This window comes from Hyperolius riggenbachi, chromosome 10, assembly GCF_040937935.1.
Source record: "Hyperolius riggenbachi isolate aHypRig1 chromosome 10, aHypRig1.pri, whole genome shotgun sequence".
Lineage (NCBI taxonomy): Eukaryota > Metazoa > Chordata > Amphibia > Anura > Hyperoliidae > Hyperolius > Hyperolius riggenbachi.
The window spans coordinates 117,902,229-117,929,416 of NC_090655.1; the positions used below are offsets into that span (position 1 = coordinate 117,902,229).

A 27,188-nucleotide genomic window follows, 5' to 3' on the forward strand; every position below is an offset into this window, starting at 1 on the left:
TTGGGGTGATAAAACCTCGTTCTGCCGCGCTGTTGTGGTGAATCAGCTCTGGTGTTAATGCTTAACATATGTGGACATTAAAAAAAGAAAAATAATTTGGCTTTAGACTCTCTTTAAAGGACAACTGTAACGAGAGGAGGCTGCCATATTTTTTTTTTAAGCAGTACCAGTTGCCTGACAGTCCTGTTGATCCTCTGCCTCTAATACTATTAGCCATAGCCCCTGAACAAGCACGCAGCTTCTCAGGTGTTTCTGACATTATTGTCAGATCTGACAAGATTAGCAGCATGCTTGTTTCTGGTGTTATTCAGACACTACTACAGCCAAATAGCTCAGCAGGGCTGCCAGGCAACTGGTATTGTCTAAAAGGAAATAAATACGGCAGCCTCCACATCCCTCTTGTTACAGGTGTCCTTGAAGATTTTTTTTGCTTTTCGACCTTTCATTAAATTGTCTTCCTTTAGTATCAACTTTTCTCTTCTTGAAAATTTTGGGATTGATTGTTGATATTTCCAAAGGTGCACAATGACAGTACTATTCCACAGTTGATCGATCGTTTCCAATTGGCATGGTTATTCCATTAATCTGATTGAATTAGCAGGAATCAGACAAGTAATGGGCTTAACCGATCATTTCAGATCGATTACTGCAGCGAAAACGATGAATTGGCTGCAGAATTGTACTGTTAATGAGCACCTTTAATGTGCCCATTAATACAATCTTGATTGTTCAATCTTACCACTTCTATATAATATGAAGGGCTACTTAAGTATTCATACGAAATATATTTGCTCAGTTTACCTTTTTGCTACGTAGATTTGGTAGGATTGTGCAATCGAGCTAAGCTTTGAAAGAATCTAGTGCTGCCAGATGACACCTAGACAAGCTTGTGGACAACTGGCTAACTATATGGATGTTTCCTTGGTGAGAATTCAGGCAGTGGCACAAAGTAGGAGTGCTATTCACTAAACCATCCACCATGCTGCTTTAGTAGGTGAGTGATGTTGACAGTGTTCCAGATAAGTTTTATTTTTCTGAATCCCATCAGGTGTCACCTAACTATGTAATATAGTTCTTGCTACTGTTTTCCTGCTCTGAGTGGTAAAATCACTACTAGTCCTCAGTTTGTCTTGAAATGCCCGTATACATGTAGGCTTAATAAGGGAAGGCAGATACAGTTTGTGAAGTTTCATATTCCATATACATTTCAGGTACACAGGGGTCAGATGAGCTCAGCTTGATGTACAATCAGTCCTCCTGCTGTACTAGGCTTTAGAGATTTTTTTTTTACATTGCTTTATGTTAGTGGATGGTAAAAAGAACCTGTCCACCTCTGTCATGAATAGAGGATCCTGTCTACACTCAGTGAGCTGGATCTACTTCATTATGTCTCAGAATGCATCCATATGCAGTTTTTTTCCACTCAAGTAAGTATGTACCAGTGCTGATTTCCCCTATACATAAGTAACAGGTTCATTGTATGTCATATTGCAACTATTCACAGAAATGGAAGCTGTATGATGGGCCAACTGTCAGTTACCTGCAGCTTTTGCATGAAGTCATAGCAGTAGGTCAGTTTAAAATGTCATCTTTTTTTATCAGTTTCAGCTTATTATATTTTGCATCACTATATCCAGCACTTTCAGAGGATCTGAAAATGGATTTTATGCGAAAGTAAAACAGAATTTCTAACATTATCTTTTATCTCCTATCTTCTGTATCTGTCCAGTAGAGGATATTCCACTTCCTACATACTGTACAGCAGCAAATGACCTTTTGCTTAAAGCGGATGTTATGGCCTTCTAGTTAAAGGTCTTTATGACTCCTTTTATTCTTCTGCAATATTTTATACTTAAAGGGGGACTCTTCAACCTTCAGATGTACTTTAAAATGTCATCGTTCCAATTAAAGAAGTTCTAAAATCAGTGGTTTTTTTTTCTATACACCTACTTTCCTCAGAAATCTCAGAAAAAGTAGGCGGGTGGGGAACAACGGGGAATGCAGGGCTGGAGCAACTCTGCTTACAGCATTGGAGGAGGATGAGGCTTTGAGCCGATAAGAGAGCCGGATGCTCACCAAAATTAGCTGGGTGGAACACCCAGCAAAAAGAGCCTGGGGAAAACACTGGCCTAGTTTTCATATGATTTTTGTTGTTGTTGCCAACTCAGCTATGACCTAAAATTGGTATCAGGGAAGGAAAATATGAATGTGTGTAATTGGTGGCAGTAATTGTGACCTGCTTTATTCTTCCAAACATTTTTACTAAAGCAGCATGGTGGATGGTTTAGTGATAAGCACTCATACTTTGTGCCATTGCCTGAATTCTCACCTTGGAAACATCCATATAGTTAGCCAGTTGTCCACAAGCTTGTCTAGGTGTCATCTGGCAGCACTAGATTCTTTCAAATCTTACCTTGATTGAACAATCTTACCAAATCTACGTAGCAAAAAGGTAAACTGAGCAAATATATTTCGTATGAATACTTAGGTAGTCCTTCATATTATATAGAAGTGGTAAGATTGAGCAATCAAGATTGTATTAAGGGGCACATTAAAGGTGCTCATTAATGGTACAATTCTGCAGCCAATTCATCGTTTCCGCTGCAGTAATCGATCTGAAACTATCGGTTAAGCCCACTAATTGTCTGATTCCTGCTAATTCAATCAGATTAATGGAATTACCAAGCCAATTGGAAACGATCGATCAACTGTGGAATAGTACTGTCATTGTGCACCTTTGGAAATACTAACGGAAGACAAATTAATGAAAGGTCGAAAAACAAATAAAAATCTTAAAGGACAACTGTAACAAGAGGGATTTGGAGGATGCCATATTTATTTCCTTTTAGACAATACCAGTTGCCTGGCAGCCCTGCTGAGCTATTTGGCTGTAGTAGTGTTTGAATAACACCAGAAACAAGCATGCAGCTTATCTTGGCAGATCTGACAATAATGTCAGAAACACCTGAGAAGCTGTGTGCTTGTTCAGGGGCTATGGCTAATAGTATTAGAGGCAGAGGATCAACAGGACTGTCAGGCAACTGGTACTGCTTAAAAAAAAAATATGGCAGCCTCCTCTCGTTACAGTTGTCCTTTAAAGAGAGTCTGAAGCCAAATTAATTTTCTATTTTTAATGTCCACATATGTTAAGCATCAACACCGGAGCTGATTCACCACAACAGCGCGGCAGAACGAGGTTTTATCACCCCAAAATCCCAGGGGGTAAATTCCATAACTTTCCAGGTGGTAGATTTTGCTGCCCGGGGGAGGCAGAGCTTTGCACTGTAGCTCTGCCTCTAGTACAGTCAATATTCGCCTCTCCCCGCCCCTCTGTTTTCTTTCACTGAGAAGGATGGGGAGAGGCTACGATCTGCAGAGATTGACTCAACTGGAGGCAGAGCTACAGCGCACAGTTCTTCCTCCTCCAGGAAATGAGGGGAGAATTTTAACCCGGGGATTTCGGGGTGATAAAACCTTGTTCACCCACGCTGTTGTGGGGGAATAAAACCTTGTTCTGCCACGCTTTGTTCTTCCACTTCTTTTTTTTGTTTTCATATATTTTATCCTAATTTTTTTTTTCATATATTTTATCCTAATTTTTTTCACATGCCACAGTTATAGAACACCTGAAACTATATTCACCTATGCCTTATGCTATTAATAGTTGGACATGTAATGGACCATTATCGTCAGCCTGTGCATCAGTAGCGATTGGATACGATTGCTAGGACGCACAGTTTAGGGACCCCTGGGATGTACAGATGCATCGCTAGGCAACACCACAGCAATGCATCTATATAGCATTGGGACCCTGAACTCTCATGATCTTATTTTTTGTTTAAACGTTTTACAAATTGGCACAGGGAAATTACTCCTGGCATATTCTGTAGCCATGGGTAAGATTATTGTGCCTACATTAATATTTGGAGTATTAAAGCTTATTACCCATAAACTTGTGTGTGCGTAATGAGACCCGTACTCCAACATTTAAAAAAAAAGAAATTCAATTTAATGTTTTATTGTCTTTACTCAATGACAATCTCTCAAGAGTCCCACAGCTAAAAAAATCTATGAACTATTAACCTTTTTTTACTCTCAGAAGTTGTTTTTTTTTTTTCTTGTTGCTCAGGAAAAGTTTTATGGCTGTAATGTGGCGAGAGAAGCTGTCACTTGCACTGCAGGTTAACTCTTTCAGCCATTAAAAGAAAAAAGAAGGAACACAGCCTAGTTATTTATGTTTGGCATGGTACATATACATGTTTATCTCATCATGTCACATGTTGTCTTTGGTGCACTTTAATCTCCCCCAATGGGAGTAGAAGGTTTGGCTCAGGTGATCTGTGCTATGGGGAGAGACTGGCTGCTGTCTTCTTCCACATCCTTTCGGACTACTTCATGTGTAGGTGATAATGGGATTGAGGGAGGATTCCAGAAAGCTTCCAACAAGAAACATACAATGTACTAATATAAAAAGTATAGACCTGCAATTCTAAAGCCTTGTGCATTTCGAATTAATACAAGTGTATTATCATAAGCCTTTATAAATGGTAGGCTGATCTAATGCTTTAATAAAGTGTTTGCTTCCATGTTGTACTGGGTGTACTGTGCAATTAAATATAAAACATTTTCATTTTACCTATGTATAATTAACAAGAATTTTAAATTACACGGTCTGCCTTATCTGCCAACTTGTTAGAAGTGGTTTAAAAGAACACAAATTATACCGAACTAGTTGCTGCAGTAAGACATAAGTTATGAAGATCTAGTCTTATGAATTTACAGGGTGATAATCTGGTTGCAAAAAATCACTGAGACTCTGTAGTCTACAGAAATTCACTGGGGGGGGAGTTATCTCTCTGTGTCCTGTCACTTCCCAAATGAGGTTGCACAGCAGTGTTTTTACATCGCAGGGCTGGCTGCTCACTAAATCCCCAGCCCTGCTGCCACTCTGGTGGTTAGGCAAAAATAAGAGCCTCATGTAACTTCCATACAGTTGAATAGGACATTCCTGTTCCATCTGTGCTCAATTTATGGTTTTCACTATTCAAAAATTTAACAAATGTAAAGCAAATAATATGCTAATATGTTTAGCATTCATGGTAATATATTACACACACCTGAATTAGAAATAAACTGAATAACCTTGCATGTGAGGAATGCGATGGGGATTAAAACATAACTTTTATTTAATATATTTAAAAAGTACTCGAGAGAACACTGACAGTAGTGCTGCTAAAATACAAACATGTAAATAGTGAAGCAGTATGGAGGAGAGAGCAGTTTGGACTAATCCACTATATTGTCAGTTGGGATTAGGCTAACCTCTCACACTGCATAGTAAATACCAAACCCCCCCCCCCCCCCGTATACAACATTACATGTTTCGAACCCTAAAAAAATGGGGTTCTTCGTCAGGGGAACAAAGTGATACGTGCTAAAGGTGCATACACATATTACATTTCTGTAAGCCTGTCGGCTTAAGTAGCAGCCAAAGCACCCTCCTGTGCATTCCTGGTTCCTTCTGTGCTCAAACGTATGTTTTTCAATATTCAAAAATTTAACAAATTGAGAGCAAATAATATGCTAATATGTTTAACATTGATGGTAATATGGCAAAATTTCACAGTCCAACATCTTCAAAAGGAAAGCTGGCCTTTAAAGAGAATCTGTATTGTTAAAATCGCACAAAAGTAAACATACCAGTGTGTTAGGGGACATCTCCTATTACCCTCTGTCACAATTTCACCGCTCCCCGCCGCATTAAAAGTAGTCAAAAACAGTTTTAAAAAGTTTGTTTATAAACAAACAAAATGGCCACCAAAACAGGAAGTAGGTTGATGTACAGCATGTCCACACATAGAAAATACATCCATACACAAGCAGGCTGTATACAGCCTTACTTCTGAATCTCAAGAGATCACTTGTGTGTGTTTACCTTCTGTCCCCAGCTTCTCTCATGCACTGAACATTACAGGCTTCCTGCAGACAGCTCTGCCTATGTCGTTAATTCCTCAGTATGTGACAGACCAGCTCCTTTCACAGCCTCCAGAGGAGGATTTTTATCCAGCTCTCTTCTATCACTGATAAGATAGCAGAGAAGCGGCTGGCTTATGTAAATAAAACACACACTGGAGTGTGCATAGAGGAACAGTTCAACACTGAAGAACTTGGCAGCCTTCCAGACACAGGCCGACAAGTCTGACAGGGGAAAGATACATTGATTTATTACAGAGATGGTTATAGTAGAAAGAGCTGCAGTAAGCCACAACACATTAGAATAGGTTTAGGAACTTGTAGGATGGTAGAAAAAACGTTGTAATTTTTGTTACAGAGTCACTTTAAGGGTGGATCTGAGGAACCTTATTTTCTTGCCCCCTGTCCTTGCATTCTGCAGAGTTCTGCAGAGTACCTGTCTTCAGTCCCAAGCATAGACTGCTCAGGACTGCCAGGCTTTCAGGTTACTGCCACTTCAATACTTTGTGGTTACTCTTTGGTAGCAGCAGTGTGTATGCAATATAGCAGAGACAAGGAGATACGATCTAGTGTAGGTACGTGCGCACATTTTGCGTTTTAAAGATGCTTTGTCTACAACATCCATTCATCCTAGTGGAGAAGTTAAACAAAAAAAAAACTATATAGCAGCCAAAAGATTGGCTGGAGTGCTTGTAAGCAAAGTAAAATCGAACTACTGGAGAACATCTGCACCATGTGGTAGGAGCCAGAAATGAGTGACCTTAGGGGCCAGAAGAAGCAGTTTGTAAACAATGGACCAGAAGTACGCGTATCCTGTAAACCTGTACAGTACTGAACTATTGGTGACACTAACTAACCACCTAATCGGAAACCTCTGCCTTAGTAACTGATAACCATAGACCAGTATTTCCCACATACTGGAATTGGTACCAATGGTGGGACAACCCTTTACTGCAACTGAGACACTACAGGGCTGAGTACTGCTGGATAGAATTCCTTTATGAGAAATTATGTTTCCTGTAGTGTCAAGTACTGGTTCCAGATACTATAGAAAGCTTGACAGATCGGACTGTGTGAGATTTTATGGTTTGCCTTGAACATTTTTGAGAAGGCCATGTTCTGAATGGATGCTGCTAGTGGAACACACATTGGTCCATATGCAATTCACCTTTCTCCTAGGAGATATTTTCTCAACTTGCCATAAAATGTCTTTTAAGCCACCGGCAAGCAAGAAAATACTCAAAATATAATTGATAGTACTTTTTCACCAACCTTTGGGTCCTTTTTCAGTTGTAAAATGCTATAAATTTATTTTAAAGCGAAGATGAAAATTATCTCCTAGGAGATAACTGAGGTGAAAAAGATAATTGCATATGGGCCATGGTATTTTAAATTTTTATGGTGCAGATGGCACTTGTGCATTCAAAGTCTGTGATGATTGTACACAACAGAGTAAAATTAAGGATGCACTGTCCTAAATGAAGCTATAGTTGGTCAAACATTAAACACTTTGTTTGAAACTGCCAGACATCCATTGCTTCTAATGCTTCAGGAATCAGCCTTTGATTTAATTCAGGCAGTTTGTTGATTGAAAACATGGTTACCCCTGTTGGTAGCTTTCTGTTGACTGCACTGAGCAGTACAATACTAGCATATCAATCATTTCTCAGTCATATTTCTGCTGAGATCTAATAGAGATTAACTGAAAACATGGCAGGAGACTAAACACTACCTGATCTTTTGCCTGTCGGGCAAGATTGGTCGCTTCCAATTTTGGGCTGCAATCAACCCATGTGTGACCAGTTTAGGCCTAAACCTCGCATTAACTGTCTGGCCAGGTCTTCCTGACATAGTCTGAGTTACCGATGGCAAACTCTTTCAGTTGCCACACTGATGACATCTAGCACTGTAAAGATTTCCTTGTGTTTATCCTAGTTGTTGTTATAGACAAGAGATGATGGTCATTCATTAGGAAGTGATCCAGTGCTTAAAAGATGTGTTTGTGAAACTTTCTTAAGGCCCTTATACACACCCAACGAACACGGACAACCAAAATTACCAGCGACGTTGTTGGAAAGACTTATTTCCACACACCGATATTGCAAATGACCAACTCATTTAAATTCTTCCGGTGCAAGTGGAAATTAAATTATGCACAACATGTGCGCATTCAGTAGAACAATGTCCTTCAAATGACATTGTAAATAACATTGTACACCAGCGGCTAACTGCACAATATCTGCCCAACAGTCATTGATCCGCCATACAGATTGGGCAAAATCCTTGATGTCAGTCCTTTGTCATTGGGCTACATTTTTGGACATGATTGTCTTCCGATGCAGCAAAATCTGTAATTTGTCAGACGTTTCAAACTACTTTAGGGTGTTTACGGGGCTTTACAATGGTAAGTAGTATCCTTTTTTTATTCACTGTGTGAGAATTGCAGTTATACCCTTAGTATAGATCAAAGCATTCCTCGATTCACTGGTATGCTGGCTGCAGCAAAGCCTACATCTTTAACTCCCCAATTAAATTCACAGAAACCTGGCATGAAAACAAATCCAGCGCCCACCTGCAACAGATGGAAATTCTATATTACATACTTTAGTCTGTGTCCAGACCGAGACATCAGGGTTGTTCTAATTTGGCATGTGGGCATTAGCCTGTGCCAGGTGTGTGAGGGAATATGTATCTAGCAGAGGCTAAAATTGTTTTTCAGAGACCTTTTAATGTACCTTATCTTCAGCATCAGATGGCCGGTATTGTAAATATTTTCACGCAAACAAGATGGTGACCCACAAAGGTGATAAAAAACCAAAACTGCATGTTACTTTCTGACTCTCGCAAAATTGTCTGTTGTAATAATGCTGATCATCCCACTGTACCTGCTACAGGTTGCCTATTAGTCCATAATGGGGCACTCCAGATTGCATTTTTAATAAGGTATAACAATGCCGAGCAATCTAGACTTTGCACTGCTTCATCTCTTCCCGGTTTAGCTTAAATGAAAATGAATTTTTTATTACATGGACAAGCTCCTTATTCCCGGTCCAGATTTGTTCTTCACACAAGTAGCTGAATCTCTCCACGATTCCATAACGCAAGCAGTCTTTTTGTTAGCTGATAGAATTTATTTGCATAAATCCAATCATTTGCAATCTCTTTTACTTCATCTTTGCTGACTCTTTCCCTTGTTGTTTTACCTTTCTCCTTATTGTTTCAATTTGTCATATAAAGTAAGGGAAGAAACAGGTTGTGATTGAAATCATAACGATCATCAAAGCACAACTGCGCATTGATTCTCCATTCACACAGGGACAATATTTAACTAACCTAAATAACCTTACACTTCTCTGACTGAAGTGATGATGTAGGGCGCTTTCATAGCCACCTTTAGAAATACCTGCATGTAAGGGGCACTGATGGAGTTGTTAGTATCCGTCATTTTGTTCACCACCCCATTTGAAATGCATACCGTATGCTTATTGTTATGTGTCTGCGATACTTGCTGCTGCCATTGCAGAACATTTTTATTGTCAGACTTTTTTTTATGAAACAAATTTGCATTATACTGACAATATATGGAGAAAATGAATACTTTTCTTAATTGACATATATAGTTTGTTATGCAAATAACTAACTATACATTATGTATTCATAAAACAATTTCATGGATAAGCATACGTTTTAAGGAAGACAGGTGGATTCAAGGTGCAATGTCAAAGGATGCATAGCATCTGATGAGAGTAACACCATGCTGACTTGCCTTTTTAGTAGATATCCAGTGTCGATATCAGCTTGGGCCTGGCAAGCACAAGTGGGACCCTGGTACGTTCAGCTGCTTTCTGGTAGACTTGCATTTAAAAATCCCTGTCTTTGACGTGAGAACACAGCCAAGCCAGTCAGCTATTCATTAAAACATCAGTACTGGTGAGAGCCCGGCTTTAAGTTGGGACTAGCCTTTTTAACAACTTTATTTAGAAAGAGGTGGTTGGTGGTTGGCTCATAACGTGTGGGTTTAAGGGTGGCTTAATGGGTAGCAGCCGTCTGATGATTGCTTATTTCAGGGAGGTGAGAAGCATCCCTTCTTGTAAGAAACCATTGTCTATTTTGTGAAATCCTAGTCTAAACAGGTCATGGCATTTCAACATGAGCTGTGTTGGGCCAGGGTCCTGGTACTTATCTAGGCTACACAGTGTACAGAACAGTAATCTATAGCAGCATTTACTTTTTTGTTTTTTAAACATAAGAGGAGTTCTGAATATCCTTTTAATACTATTTGAATTAAAGAATAAAAGGTACTAGTAATTTAATAGCTGGTATTTAATTTGTTTTATCCAGCACACAGGTGAATGGATTTAGGGGCAGGGTTGAAGGAAATTTACACCATTCACATGGAGACAATCACTACTTGCCCCCAAACCCCCGCACCACCCGGTATATGGATAGGACGTAACTGGCCCCATACTGGTTCCCTCTCCTGGACTTTGAGTCTGTTGAAGGGTCTGGTGCTGAGTCAGAGGTGTTGTGAATATTGGTCTTCCCTCTCATTGCACCTTATCTTTCCAAAAAGCTAAAGGCTGTGCATACTGCTTTCAGAATGTCAGGGAGCAGCATGCTTGCAATTTTTTTTTTCATGGAGATACCAGCCTGCAAGGCTGAACTTTGACCTGACAACATTAAAGAAGGTAATCCATCATTTGTTTTCAGTATAAGAGAGCAACCAAGCAGCTCATAGGGCTTGGACCAGTACAACCGAGTAACCAAGCAGCTCAGGGTGACCCAAACCACTAGGAATGTAGAGGGGGATAAAAGAGACCAAAAAGCCCTCCTACTAATAAGCAATGCTAGGTGAAATATGCCTTCTTAAAGCAGAAGGACATTTGCAATAATTCAGCTATAAGTGTACATTGGGGGTTACCCACAATGCTCCACTACTGAATATGCAGATTATCCCCTTTGTGCCCTTGTAAGCAAGGCAAGCATCCAGAACCACTGGTCTATAGCAAGCCTATAGCTTTAAATATTACACAGCCCCATCAACCCTACATGTAGACAGCCTGTTTCGGGGTTTTGGCCCTCATCAGTATATGGCAGGGATCGATATGGCTGTATGGGATAGGGCTTGGACCAGTACAACCGAGTAACCAAGCAGCTCAGGGTGACCCAAACCACTAGGAATGTATAAGGGGATAAAAGACACCAAAAAGCCCTCCTACTAATAAGCAATGCTAGGTGAAATATGCCTTCTTAAAACAGAAGTATAAGAAAACACTTTTCAGAGTCTAGGAATGCTTGTTTAACACAACAGCAAGCTCGCAATTAGTTTAGCCAAGGCTCCTTTCATGCATATGTCTGTGAATAAGCCTCCTTTTTTCTTCTTAAAGGGAAACCTTAACCAAGAATTGAACTTCATCCCAATAAGTAGCTGATACCCCCTTTTCCATGAGAAATCTTTTCCTTTTCTCAAACGGACCATCAGGGGGCTCAGTATGGCTAATATTGTAGTGAAACCACTTCCACAGTGTTATATCAGGACCATAGTCCTGACAGTTTCCTGTCTGTGAACCTCATTGCATTGGGGGAAATAAAAGCTGTTTTACTGTTTACAGCTGTTTCCAATTGCCAAAAATCAAGCAGCATCTCCTTCCACCATGTCACCATGTGATAAATGTCAGAATATAAATCGGGGAGGAAAAAAGATTTTACAATGGGCAAACACTGACTAAATCATTTATACATATAGTAATTATTGTAAAAATGAAGAACTTTTTTATTACCAGTACATTATTTTCACTGCAGTTCCTCTTTAAATATCTTATTAGGACCTGACTCTCCTAAATCGGACTACCCTTGCTTCTAAAAACTTTTTTTGCAAGATTTTTCACTAAAGAGAATACTTCTCCTTGAATAAAGTTTCCAAGCCAGGAAAGGTAATGAGCTAAGCTTAAGTTTAAGCAATTAAGAACTATGTAAGCAAAGAACCCCCCCCCCCCCCCCCCCCCCCAAAAAAAAAGCCCAGAACGTATTATTATTTTGACATGCAGATATCACTGATGATAGCCTTTCAATCATGTATTTTTTTATGCTATCAGTTTATATTGCTCAAGTAAGGGACAAGCTTGCCTTAATATTTTGCATGTATGCATTACTATTAGTTTTTATTTTTGCCTAAAGTGGAATAATTTTTAATTGTTCCAATAATGTTATTTGATTTTCCACCGGAAAGTAATTTGGCCAGTTAAATTCGTGTAATGGAGAAATAGTTTAACATACTCTAGATTTATGGCTGTGCCATTGTTCGGATGGGTAAGCCGTTTTCTAATCTTCCCATTGGGTATTAGATGTGCAATAAATTGTTCGCCTCTGGTTCTGCTGCCTACTGCTGGTGTTTTGTCCAATGCCAGTTGACGTCCTGAAAAGCTTTTATTTCCATTAGAAAGCTGTTAATTGCTCAATAATGGTAACTCTGTAGATGTGATTAACACAGAGGTGAGCGTGATTGTACAAACTAGACTGTAATTAGTTTACTCAACTAAAAATAGTGGAAAGATAGGAAAACACACTCTGCTTGCTGGAAAGATCCATTAGCGATAAAAGATCCCTAATTACCGCGTAAATACCCGCATGGTCGTCTATGCAGTAATTATTCCTTGCATTATTTATGTGCACGAAGCAGAACGACATGTTGCCGGAATGAGTTCCATTTTCTAAAGGAAACTGGCACTGGCAAAGGAAACATTGGCATATTTGTCCCTAGAGGTGGCTATTGATGAGCTATCCTCAGGTCGCTGACAATGACTTTTGCCCATTCTCCAGATGATGATGATTACAGAACATTCTGTAGAGGGAATATTGAATTTCTACCAGATGAAATCATTGTTCTTGTTAATGGTTTATATAGGGCCATCACCTTTTGTGGTATTGTGCAAAGCAAGACTCAAACTTGGGTACATAAAACAGATAAGCCTTTAGACTGAAAGTATGTAATGGTAGGACATTCCCTTCCCACACACCCACCAACACCCTAAAATTATGTAGCAACAGTCATTGTTCACCCCCCCCCCCCCCCCCCTTCAGTGACCCTGAAGTGAAAAATAACTTATGATATAATGAGTTGTATGTGTAGTACGGATAATAGATAGAACATTAGTAGCAAAGAAAAGCATCTCATATTTTTATTTTCAGTTGTATAGCTTTTTTTTTTTTTTTTTTTTTATATAACATTGCATCGTTCTCTAATATTTGCAGTTTACAAACCACTCTGTATTTTAAAGTATAAAACAGAGCAGAGCTAATGACCCTTTGAACTTACCTGCAGTAAAACCTTATCTGAAGTTGTCTTTCACTGTTTCTTGGATGTATAAGCGCTTCAGAAAACAGCACCGTCTCTGACCCAAGTTGGGTCGGAGAGCTCAGAGCAGCTCCTCTGCATATATAAAAACTGCATTTTCTTAATGCTTCCTGTACTGGAAACAATATGAGTTTCATATCTTTGCTACTTATCTTCTATTTCTTAGCTGTGCTACACATACAATTCATTATCTCATAACTTTATTTTCTCTTCAGATTCCATTTTTTTCCTCCATTATGACACACTGGGTATAACTGATCATTCACAATCTTAGCTTAGTTTGTGCTAGTAGTTGCCAGCAGCATTGCCTGCAAAACTGTTACATGTCCACTGCCAGACCACAAAAAGACAGCGAGCCAGGTCCTGAAGAAAGTTTTCCTGCAGCTGTGGCACCAAAGACAGAGGCTGGAAGTCCTGAAGGAGTTGAGTGGCAAGCAGACAGATGTGAGGACACGGGGGGAGGTGGAGACCAGAAGGGAACAGAAGATGAGAGCACAGAGGGAGTGAATGGGAGGACAATGTTTCATGAGTTTTCAGCACAAGCTCGCAGGCCCACTAAACTTTGCTTGGCACTGCAGGAAAACTTTCTCCCAAACTTGGCCAGCTGTCATTTTGTGTTCAGGCCGGCCAAAGTCTGAATAAGTAAATTAAACACAGTTTCTTTGCATATTGGCCACAGTAGCTGGCCATTTCGCATATTGTTTGACCAGATCTCAACTAGAGATGGGCCGAACCTCCGATTTTTGGTTCACGAACCCTGTTCACGAACCTCCGCGAAAGGTTCGGTTCGCGAAAAAGTTCGCAAACCGCAATAGACTTCAATGGGGAGGCGAACTTTGAAAAATAGAAAAAATTCTACCGGCTGGAAAAATGATAGAAAACATGTTTCAAGGGATCTAATACCTGGAGGCAGACACGATTGAGTGAAATACACATCCAAAGTCCCAGGCAAAAATCTAGATTTCACATAAACCCCTATTTTAAGGTCAATTTTTAATTACAGGCCTGCTTTCCTCCCTTCCTCCCCTTTTACCTATTCCCTCCTACCGGAGGGAGGAGGGTCTCATCTGCCAGAGAATTATAGTATTTCAAAAGCCAGCTTACATACCATGGCTGAGAATTGAACCCAGGTCTCACTGTGTGGTGGGCAAGTACCTTAAAGGGAAACTTAAGTCAAACAAAAAAAATGAGTTTTACTCACCTAGGGCTTCCAATAGCCCCCTGCAGCTGTCCAGTGCCATCGCCGTCTCCCTCCGATCCTCCTGGCCCCGCCGGCAGCCACTTCCTGTTTCGGTGACAGGAGCTGACAGGCTGGGGATGCGAGTGATTCTTCGCGTTCCCAGACACATTAGCACCCTCTATGCTGCTATATGGTATACGATATATGCTATAGCAGCATAGATGGCGCTATTGTGGCCAGGAACGCGAGGAATCACTCGCGTCCCCAGCCTGTCAGCTCCTGTCACCGAAACAGGAAGTGGCTGCCGGCGGGGCCAGGAGGATCGGAGGGAGACGGCGATGGCACCGGACAGCTGTAGGGGGCTATTGGAAGCCCTAGGTGAGTAAAACTCATTTTTTTTTTTTGACTTAAGTGTCCCTTTAACCGCTGTAACTCAACACTACTAACTGATGCTAGCCTAGCATGTACCATTTCTGCTCAATCCAAGAGAGAAATTAGACAAGACAAATAACCGTTATATCACGCTTTTCTCCTGGCGGACTCAAAGCACCAGAGCTGCAGCCACTAGGGCACGCTCTATAGGCAGTAGCAGTCTTAGGAAGACTTGCCTAAGGTCTCCTACTGAATAGGTGCTGGCTTACTGAACAGACAGAGCCGAGATTCGAACCCTGGTCTCCTGTGTCAGAGGCAGAGCCCTTAACCATTACACCATCCAGCCACTGCCTAAGGATTTGTAGCCAGGCATGGCCTTGCCTTTTGTGTTCAACAGTTGTCCAAAGAGAACCCCAGATAGCCAGGCACTGTACCACCAACACTACATGCTGAAGCCAGCCTAGCATGTACCATTTATGCTCAATCCATTTATGCTCAAAAATACAAGAGAGAGAGAGATGAATCTACCTGGCTATCTGGGGTTCTCTTTGGACAACTGTTGAACACAAAAGGCAAGGCCATGCCTGGCTACAAATCCTTAAGAAGTGGCTAGATGGTGTAATGGTTAAGGGCTCTGCCTCTGACACAGGAGACCAGGGTTTGAATCTCGGCTCTGTCTGTTCAGTAAGCCAGCACCTATTCAGTAGGAGACCTTAGGCAATTCTTCCTAACACTGCTACTGCCTATAGAGCGTGCCCTAGTGGCTGCAGCTCTGGTGCTTTGAGTCCGCCAGGAGAAAAGCGTGATATAACGGTTATTTGTCTTGTCTAATTTTTCTCTTGGATTGAGCAGAAATGGTACATGCTAGGCTAGCTTCAGTTAGTAGTGTTGGTGGTACAGCGGTTAAGGTACCTGCCCACCACACAGTGAGACCTGGGTTCAATTCCCAACCAATGTGAGTTGGCTTTTATGCGACAAATCCTTGAAGGGAACCTAAACTGAGAAGGATATGGATTTTTCCTTTTAAAAAAATACCAGTTGCCTGAATCGCCTGCTGATCCTGTGTCTCTAATACTTTTAGCCACAGCCCCTGAACAAGCATGCAGATCAGGTGTTCTGACTGAAGTCAGACTGGATTAGCTGCATGCTTGTTTCAGGGTTTTATTCAGCCACTATTACAGCCACAGAGATCAGCTGGACTGCCAGGCAACTGGTATTGTTTAACAGGAAACTCATATCACTCTCAGTTAAGGTTCCCTTTAACCACTTGAGGACCGTGGGCTTTACCCCCCTTAAGGACCAGACCCTTTTTTTCCATTCAGACCACTGCAGCTTTCACGGTTTATTGCTCGCTCATACAACCTACCACCTAAATGAATTTTGGCTCCTTTTCTTGTCACTAATAAAGCTTTCTTTTGGTGCTATTTGATTGCTCCTGCGATTTTTACTTTTTATTATATTCATCAAAAAAGACATGAATTTTGACAAAAAAATGATTTTTTTTTTTACTTTCTTTGCTGACATTTTTCAAATAAAGTAAAATTTCTGTATACATGCAGCACGAAAAATTTGGACAAACATGTTTTTGTATAAAAAAACCCATTCAGCCTATATTGATTGGTTTGGGTAAAAGTTATAGCGTTTACAAACTATGGTGCAAAAAGTGATTTTTCCCATTTTGAAGCGTCTGACTTTTCTGACCACCTGTCATGTTTCATGAGGGGCTAGAATTCCAGGATAGTATAAATACCCCCCAAATGACCCCATTTTGGAAAGAAGACATCCCAAAGTATTCACTGAGAGGCATGGTGAGTTCATAGAAGATTTTATTTTTTGTCACAAGTTAGCGGAAAATTACACTTTGTGACAAAAAAGACAAAAAATGTTCCATTTCTGCTAACTTGCGACAAAAAAAAAATGAAATCTGTCACGGACTCACTATGCTCCTCTCTGAATACCTTGAAGTGTCTACTTTCCAAAATGGGGTAATTTGTGGGGTGTGTTTACTGTCCTGGCATTTTGGGGGGTGCCTAACTGTAAGCACCCCTGTAAAGCCTAAAGGTGCTCATTGGACTTTGGGCCCCTTAGGGAACTTAGGGTGTAAAAAAGTGCCACACACGTGGTATTGCCATACTCAGGAGAAGTAGCATAATGTGTTTTGGGGTGTATTTTTACACATACCCATGCTGGGTGGGAGAAATATCTCTGTAAATGACAATTGTTTGATTTTTTTTTTACACACAATTGTCTATTTACAGAGAGATTTCTCCCACTCAGCATGGGTATGTGTAAAAATACACCCCAAAACACATTATACTACACATGTACCACATGTGTGACACTTTTTTGCAGCCTAGGTGCACTAAGGGGCCCAACGTCCTATTCACAGGTCATTTTGAGGCATTTGTTTTCTAGACTACTCCTCACGGTTTAGGGCCCCTAAAATGCCAGGGCAGTATAGGAACCCCACAAGTGACCCTATTTTAGAAAGAAGACACCCCAAGGTATTCCGTTAGGTGTATGGCGAGTTCATAGAAGATTTTATTTTTTGTCACAAGTTAGTGAAAAATGACACTTTGTGAAAAAAATAAAAATAAACATCAATTTCCGCTAACTTTTGACAAAAAATAAAATCTTCTATGAACTCGTCATACACCTAACAGAATACCTTGGGGTGTCTTTTTTCTAAAATGGGGTCACTTGTGGGGTTCCTATACCGCCCTGGCATTTTACGGGCCCAAAACCATGAGTAGTCTGGAAACCAAATGACTCAAAATGACTGTTCAGGGGTATAGGCATCTGCAAATTTTGATGACAGGTGGTCTATGAGGGGGCGAATTTTGTGGAACCGGTCATAAGCAGGATGGCCTTTTAGATGACAGGTTGTATTGGGCCTGATCTGATGGATAGGAGTGCTAGGGGGGTGACAGGAGGTGATTGATGGGTGTCTCAGGGGGTGGTTAGAGGGGAAAATAGATGCAATCAATGCACTGGGGAGGTGATCGGAAGGGGGTCTGAGGGGGATCTGAGGGTTTGGCCGAGTGATCAGGAGCCCACACGGGGCAAATTAGGGCCTGATCTGATGGGTAGGTGTGCTAGGGGGTGACAGGAGGTGATTGATGGGTGTCTCAAGGTCTGATTAGTGGGGGGAATAGATGCAAGCAATGCACTGGCGAGGTGATCAGGGCTGGGGTCTGAGGGTGTGGGCGATTGATTGAGTGCCCTAGGGGCAGATAGGGGTCTAATCTGATGGGTAGCAGTGACAGGGGGTGATTGATGGGAAATTAGTGGGTGTTTAGGGCAGAGAACAGATGTAAACACTGAACTTGGGAGGTGATCTGACGTCGGATCTGCGGGCGATCTATTGGTGTGGGTGGGTGATCAGATTGCCCGCAAGGGGCAGGTTAGGGGCTGATTGATGGGTGGCAGTGACAGGGGGTGATTAATGGGTGATTGACAGGTGATTGACAGGTGATCAGTGGGTTATTACAGGGAAGAACAGATATAAATATTGCACTGGCAAATTGATAAGGGGGGGAATCTGAGGGCAATCTGAGCGTGTAGGCGGGTGATTGGGTGCCCGCAAGGGGCAGATTAGGGTCTGATCTGATGGGTAACAGTGACAGGTGGTGATACTGGGTGATTGATGGGTGATTGATGGGTAATTAGTGGGTGTTTAGGGTAGAGAACAGATGTAAACACTGCACTTGGGAGGTGATCTGACGTCGGATCTGCGGGCGATCTTTTGGTGTGGGTGGATGATCAGATTGCCCGCAAGGGGCAGGTTAGGGGCTGATTGATGGGTGGCAGTGACAGCGGGTGATTGATGGGTGGCAGTGACAGGGGGTGATTGATGGGTGATCAGTGGGTTATTACAGGTAAGAAAAGATGTAAATAATGCACTAGCGAATTGATAAGGGGAGGTCTGAGGGCAGTCTGAGCGTGTAGGCGGGTGATTGGGTGCCTGCAAGGGGCAGATTAGGGTCTGATCTGAAGGGTAACAGTGACAGGTGGTGATAGGGGGTGATTGATGGATAATTAGTGGGTGTTTAGGGTAGAGAACAGATGTAAACAATGCATTTGGGAGGTGATCTGACGTCGGATCTGCAGGCGATCTGTTGGTGTGGGTGGGTGATCAGATTGCCTGCAAGGGGGAGGTTAGGGGCTGATTGATGGGTGGCAGTGACAGGGGGTGATTGATGGGTGATTGACAGGTGATCAGGGGGGATAGAGGCATACAGTACACGGGGGGGGGGGTCTGGGGAGAATCTGAGGGGTGGGGGGGGTGATCAGGAGGAAGCAGGGGGCAGTTTAAAAAAATAGTGTCGACAGATAGTGACAGCTAGTGATTGATGGGTGATTAGGGGGGTGATTGGGTGCAAACAGGGGTCTGGGGGGTGGGCAGGGGGGGGGGGGTCTGAGGGGTGCTGTGGGCGATCAGGGGGCAGGGGGGGGGGGAAATCAGTGTGACACTGGGACCACCAGGGCAGGAGGCAGCCTGTATAATAGGCTTTGTATACATTACAAAGCCTATTCTACAAATGGATCGGTGGATTTCTTCCTTCCTCCGCCCGCCGGCGCTGCTAAGTGGCTGGCGAGCTGGAGGCTAAATCCCCGGCCATCGATCCCCGGCGGAGGCATGTGCCTTCCTACTGTGTGCTCTGTCATTACAGGAAGTATAGCATGACATCATCATAACACATCCCTAGTACTGAATCTGAGCTTTGTGCATTGATCTGGCTCTTGGGAATAGTGTTGTTGTATATTTTACCTTTAGTGCTGCCAGAGGAGACGTGTGCAGACAATTGTCCAGCCTCGGTGTAGGTCATGCACCCCCATACATTGCTGGTGGGTGGTAATACAGGTAAAGTATACCACTGTGCATTGCTGCATTGCTAGGAATAGACTCAAGAAGTCATATGTTTGATAGTTGTGGATGTATCACTCCTTTAATACCTTTACTATTTTGGGTGGGGGGGGGGGGGGGGAGTTCTTAAAGGGGTACAATTTTTTTTTCTGCTGGTACTAGTTTTAAGGGGTACAAGTGCTATTTTTCTGTGGTACTAGTTTTAAATTCAAAAGATCTTCCTTCTGTTTCAGTTGGATATTTACCTTGCTGGAATCACTACCAGGCTACAATGTAGATGCTTTCTGACTGCTCTTAGGGCTTTTTCACACTACAGCCCTTTTTCAGCGTTTCAACGCAAAGTCGAAACTTTGCGTTGACCAAGGTAAAATGAAAGTCCATAGACTTTCATTTTACCTTTCACACCTGATGCTGCGTTTCGATGCGTTGCGGTACGACACACCCGGGAGCATTTTATCGTCTGGAATCAGCGGTTTCCCGTCGGGTTAATTACTGACTACCGCCGCTACTTAGCATCGCACAGCAGATTCCCGACGACACGCAGCAGCCTATTCAACACGTGCAGGAAACTGCTCCTGCACGCGTTGTCTAATGTGAAAGAGGCCTTAGATGCTGTGTACATAAAGTACTTGTTTGTCAAATCTCTTTAACTGTGCTTTTTTTCTATAGTACTAGTTCCAAATTCAAAAAAAGTCTTCCTCATGTTTGAGCTGGATATTTACTTTGCTAAAGTCACCACCATACTACAGTGTAGATGCTCTCTGACTGCTCCTAAATGCTGTGTGCTTACAGTACATCTATTCATTTATTTGTTACCAATGATGATTGATGCTGTATTCCCAGTGGGGAAGGATCTTTTGATGGCAGTTGACATTTCTATTGACAAAAATATCACGAATAACACAATTACTGCATTAGTAACTCTAAATCAAATACTGTAGTGTTTGATAGACATTCAGTCATCAATACACCCACAAGAGAGCTCCATTTTCCAGATCATTTCAACTGCTAATAGACTGTGTATACCAATGGAAGGCTTTCAGATGCAGTCATCTGCAAACACATACAACGTGAGTTCTCTGCATAGTTGCCATTTACATTTTCTAGGGTTCAGTGCTTCCTATAATGCCATAGAATAAGTTCTCTTTTACGAAAAGCCAAGCTTTCTAGACCAAGTTCCAATAGGATATGGTTAATAGTCCATAAAGGAAATAAGGACCAAGGGGACTATGAAAGCTGCCATCTTGATTGTGAGGCTGATCCTTTTTCTCCTTGTAGTTCCTGAGCTATATTGCCGGAACTGGTATGTAACCAGTGGACATAGTACTCCTGACTTGCATACTGATTCTGGGGATCAACACAACAGCCTGGAAAGCATTTTTAGAAGTGAACCACTTCCTTCATAGATCTTTCAGGAAAGTGGAACCACATGTAGAATTTTCGCTCTGCTTTAATTGATTTTAGCACACTATTGTAAGTTCTATGAATCCTTTTTCTTTTTTCTTTTTTTTTTTTCTGGTCAAGAGGTTTACTTTCATTTTCCCATGAGGCCCCTTGCATGCTGCATTTCCCTGCAGCTTCCCAGCCGCAAGGGCCATACAAGTTTATGCAGACTTACACAGTTTTTGCAATGCGGCGCATCGGAAGTATCCAAATTGCTGCAATGCCGACGTAAAGCCTGCAGCATTTTACCACATGGTCCGTGCCTACGGTATGGAGCAATGCAAGTCAATGGGCGACACAGAAAGTGTGCACGATGGGAGAGCAGCGTGGGGCGTATTCGTTGGCCGACGGGAATTCCAGTGATATACTCCCTGCCCAGCTATGGCGTTGCTATGCATATGACCCTGTCGCTGCACTGTGCTCTAGAGTCATATGAAGACTGATTTGTGCAGTGTGGTACTTGCTTTCCTGAATAGCTTCCCCCATCAAAGGGAGTCCCGATCCACCCCTCAGTGCTGCCTGGCACTGATTGGCCAGGCAGCACACGTGGTCGGGGGGGGGGGGGGGTGGCGCGGCAAGCGGCAGCGATTGGAGTGCACACGCAGCTAGCAAAGTGCTAGCTGCGTGTTGCAAAAAATAAATTATTCAAATCGGCCCAGCAGGGCCTGAGAAATCCTCCTGCGTGACATAGCCCGAGTTTAGCTCGGGCTTACCGCCAGGAAGGTTCATATTTAAGCAAACTTAAAGTTAAAATAGATTCTGAGCCTTAAATTATTGATTTTTTAGCTTAAAAGATAGCCTGGGCAAGAATGCTGAATAAAAGTAAATACCTGTTTATCTGCATAAAGTTGCCCCGCACCTTGCTCGGGAAGTTTTAGTCCATTATAGCCGTCGCACCTTCATAGTCCACATGGCTGCATGTGCACCTGCACAGTTCAGAAACCCTCACAATGTCATGAGAAGTTCCAGGAGCACGGACACTGCAGCAGAGGACTTGCGCAGGCGCTGGCAACCATGCAAACTGCACAGGCTCTGCAGCTATTGTGGACTACTACTTCCGGGGCAAGGTTGGCGAACCAGGGGAGGGTCGAAGCCTGGTCCGGACACTTTACAAATGACTTCGAGGCAGTTGGTGGGGGAAAAGTCAGCGTTGCGTAATATATTGGCGCTTTATAAATACAATAAATAAATGGAGGATGCAGTCCTCATCTCAGCAATTTTATGCAGATGAATAGTTATTTACTTTTATTCAGCATTCTTATCTCTGCTTTCCTTTAAGGGCTGCATTTTTAAGATAACATTTTAAACAGCAGCCATGACAGTGTGATTTAAAATTAGCTTCATTCAGCTGCTAAACAACAGCAGTACTAAACTTTTGAACCGTTTTCTCTCTGCATTGTTATCAGCATGGTTTCTTCAGCCAGATAAGTGTTTTTTTATCAACTTTTCAGGACATCGGGCTTTGAATAGACGGCAACGCTAGTTTAACATTTGCAGTGCATGAAAATAGAAAGGGACATCACACAATTTCTTAGTAGGATTAGTACCACCTGTACTTATGTTTACCTATATCGTATATCACATGTCTCTTCACTTACGCATTAAACTTTTAGAAATGCCCCTTACTCTTTAGGAAGAATGTTTCCTCTTTAGAAAACTGCCATCTTCATCTGTAGCATCTGTAAAACTTCAGGTATCTCTAAACAAGGTATTGTTATCAGTATTTAATCAGGCATAGTTTGAATTGTCAATCTGACGAGAATCTGTACATATGCTAATGTGAAACTTTAAATATAATCTCTGCCTGATTTGTAATCCGAGGTATGCATTTGAGATAGAATTTAGTGCAGTGCTGATCTTTGAAATCCTAAGGCAGGTATTGCACCAACAAAGGTGCGTACACACGCACTGCAAAAGGAAACTACGGGTCCACCGGACCCTCCAGCTGGGCGGTCTTTAGCTGACAGTATGCACGTGTGTACGCGCTGTTGGAGGACTGATAAGGCTGTTTCTGAACGATCCGCTCAATGGATCGGCTAAAGACCGCCCATCGGGAGAGTCTAGTGAACCCGTTGTTTCCTTTTGTACTCACCTCAAGTTACATAAAGTACAAAGGTTTTTAAACAATTAGGAAAACATCTACACTTAAGGGGCGAACGCACACAGAATAACTCAATCCCTTGGATGGCAGTTTGGTGGCCAAGTGGTATACAGATGCTTTGCAAGTCTACAGGCTAGCAACACATCTGTTGTGTCGGAGGGCAGAGGAGGGACAATAGAGCAGGGTTGACAGAGTTGCCCTGGGGAAAGGAGGGGATGAATGATCTTGAGCATCTGCCTCTAAAAATCTGGTGTGTAAGCCTGAACTACTGCCTTAGTCAGGTGTCCTCTAAATAAACATGTACATAGTTTTAGTGGAGTTCTTTACTTCTTTACATAAAACCAAGCAAAATTTTTATCTTAGTTTTTAATAGATATGGTCAACAAGATGCAAATAATTCTAAACTGATATCTTCTTGTGTAGGTTCAAAGCATCATCCGCTCCCAGACCAGCATGGGCATGCGCCATAGAGATCGCTCCACTACCGGGAACACTCTTAAGACTGGATTCAGCTCTGCTCTCACCACCTATTTCTTTGGTGCTGATCTAAAAGGAAAACTAACAATCAGCAGCTTCTTGGAGTTTCAGCGGAAACTCCAGCATGATGTACTAAAACTTGAGGTCAGTCCTTTAAATACTTTTACTTTGTTTGCTTATTCATCAAAAGTCACAATTAACTTCGGGATAGAGATTTAAAGATGATACCCATCACTCTATGAAAGATACCTGTGATCCTTATCTTTGTTTCTATCTTCCTTGCTCTATGGTGTATCAGGGAAATCTATGGTGTCGTCTCCATACAACATTGTTCATCTGTCCTGCCCCTTTTATTAATTGCACTTATAAGTAGATACTGGTACTGCCAGTATTCTCATCCAGATAGGCTCTGCTAAAGGCAAACTGAATATTATTTATGCGTGCACACCTGACCGCTACGAGTGGCGGTATTTCTGTGTCGGTTGTTGGGGAAGGGAAGCAAAGCTTCCCCGAACTAATCGCAGTGCCTGTAATAAATTGACAGGACCCTGATCAGGGGCCATGGCCATTCATAAGTAAGAATGTGAATGAAAGTAAAAAAAAAAAAAAGACAAAACACTTTCTGGTAATCCAGGGAGTGTTTCTAGCGCCATCTAGTGGTGAAAAGTTACGTTACACACCACATTTTTTTTTTAATTTAAAAAATGTATATAATTAATCCCTTCCAAAGCCCCCTCCCCCCACCCCAGTTACCAAGCAAACAGATTGGAAAAAAAACAAAAAAAATCCATAAATAGCTTTAGGGACTCAGCTTTTTTTTAAATGTGTATGTCAGGAGGGTATATTACTGTTATTTTTGTACATAAGGACTTACAGTTGATGGAACACACACACTACGGGCATCATTTAAATGTTGTGATAGCCAAGACTAATGGGGAAATAAAATAGGTGGGTTTTATTTATACTAGCATTGCTTATTTTAAAACCATAGGGAATGGAATTGGAGAAATAGTGTGTTTTTTCTTTTCATTTTTTGTATTTGCCTATAAAATGCATAGAAAATAGTGAGTAATTACTGAAAACCAGTATCCTCCACGAAAAGCTTAATTTGTGGCGAAAAAAAATGTTAAAGATATAGGTCATTTACGTGTGATGAGTAGTGATAAAGTTATAGGCGAATAAATGGTAGGAGCGCTGACGGGAAAATTGCTTCCGTCCTGAAGGTGAAATCACCTGCTGGCTGAAGTGGTTAAATACTTCAGCATTTGCAATCCAGGTCACTTTCCAACTAGAAAAAGTTTTATCTTTTATCCTGGGTTGTGTTTTGCATTTCTCTTTATTATTAAGGCTAGCCTCATTAAATTGCAAGCTTGTTCTCAGTATTCTGTGATAAAGTCTTTCTTCTGAACAACTGTAAATCTTAATGAGACAGGTAGTCTTTTTTACTGAAAAATCAAACTCTGATTAACAAAAGTGGCATTTTGAGAAATTGAAAATGAAATTAGAAAAGACTTCTACCTTATTAATTTGTCATTGATCATTGTATTCAGAATATAGTGATAACGTCTTCTTTGTCCTGTAATTTGCAGTTTGGTGTTTAGCCCTCAGTAGTGGGAAACTGAAATCTTAAAACCCAACTTGACCCAAAACATTCTTTTTTTCAGTTTCGGACAGAGTGTGAAAGGGGTAAAACCAGTGTCAGTTTTTATTGCTGGCTGGGTTAACCCCATTGTGGAGACAGTCTTCCTATCATTTCTGGCCTTCAACCTCCTATGTAAAAGATGCCTAATGCTAACCTGACACTATGCAGTCTTACGAATATATGTACATCGTGTGTGCACCTGTTTAATCTATGTACATTTTTCTCAATCTAGTTAAGCCTTTGAACTACATATGTGTTTTGTGTGTGTTGTGCCTATTCACTATAGTGATTGGTGTAATGAAGAAACAGACTTAAAATGGCTCCTCCATGCTTAGAGGGCAGTTCAGTTTTGCATGTGATCACTTTAGCGAACTGATCATTTCAGTAAATGATTAAATCGTAATCTGAGTGGTCAGCATAAGAGCACTCACAGAGATTGCCCTGTGTGTGACCAGCATTATACTTAACCTTCCCAGCGTTCAATTTCCCCAGGATTTCTGTGCAAACAGTGATAAAATTTATTTTTAAAACTTTTTTTTTTCCTGTAACTTGCCAAAATGTGTCAAGCAAGGGTCTAGTATACAGTGCAGGAGAGTATTGATGTGTATGCATGTTTATACTGTTCACAGCATGTTTTTTTGAACGGACATTTCTGTCCATACCGCTAGGAGGGTTAAGCAGGTTTATTGAAGTTTGAAGAAACCTATTAACTGAAGGCTCTTATGGCCAATTAGGAAAGTGTATGTGCAGTTACAGTCTGACAGCCCTCAGGGTCTTCTGTTGTCAGACCTGCACGATAACATGAAAGCACAGTTTAGCAGCGTATTATATTCAAGTCTATAGAAAAGTGCGGCAGTTTAGGCAGTGAGCCAAAAACAGCTGCTGCTTCCACCGCTTTATCTTGGGAATATCTTGGGAAGAACTGTAGTAATCGGGCATGGATTTAAAAGAAAGAAAAAAAAAAATGTCTGCTATTTTTGTTTCGTTTTAAAAATGCTGGGATGTTCCTTCCCCTAAAAGAAGGCTCGCTAGTATTAGTTGTTTTTTTTAGGTTGTTGGATGGTTTTAATAGGTTAAATTTGATAAGAATATTTGGTCCATCGGAATATATATTGAATATTGGTCGGACTTGTCCATTTTTTGGCTGATTGATGCTGGTGGAAGCGGTATGTTATCAATCTTTGCATAGCTTTGTACTAATGTGTTTTGGGGTGTATTTTTACACATACCCATGCTGGGTGGGAGAAATACCTCTGTAAAAGACAATATTTTGATTTTTTTACACACAATTGTCCATTTACAGTGATATTTCTCCCATCCCTCATGGGTATGTGTAAAAATACACCCCAAAACACATTATACTACTTCTTCTGAGTACGGCAATACCACATGTGTGGCACTTTTTTGCACCCTAACTGTGCTAAGGGGCCCAGAGTCCAATGAGTACCTTTAGGATTTCACAGGTCATTTTGGGGCATTTGATTTCCAGACTACTCCTCACGGTTTAGGGCCCCTAAAATGCCAGAGCAGTATAGGAACCCCACAAATGACCCCATTTTAGAAAGAAGACACCCCAAGGTATTCTGTTAGGACTGTGGTGAGTTAATAGAAGATTTTATTTTTTGTCACAAATTAGCGGAAAATGACACTTTGAAAAAAAAATACAAATCAATTTCCGCTAACTTGTGACAAAAAATAAAATCTTCTATGAACTCGCCATACTCCTAACAGAGTACCTTGGTATGTCTTCTTTCTAAAATGGGGTAATTTGTGGGGTTC

At 41.5% G+C, this 27,188-nt stretch overlaps 1 protein-coding gene and 1 non-coding gene across 2 annotated transcripts in view; both read left to right on the forward strand.

The window, feature by feature from the left end:
- Nucleotides 1-27,188, forward strand: part of MICU1 (mitochondrial calcium uptake 1) — a 379,328-nt gene that overhangs the window by 202,305 nt on the left and 149,835 nt on the right. Inside the window, exon 8 of the mRNA XM_068257773.1 lies at nucleotides 23,714-23,911. Coding sequence (XP_068113874.1) covers nucleotides 23,714-23,911 — 198 coding nt within the window. The remainder of the gene's footprint in view (nucleotides 1-23,713; nucleotides 23,912-27,188) is intronic.
- Nucleotides 3,856-3,989, forward strand: LOC137537395 (small nucleolar RNA ACA64). Its single transcript, XR_011024629.1, has one exon. It is a non-coding gene; the product is annotated as a small nucleolar RNA ACA64 (small nucleolar RNA).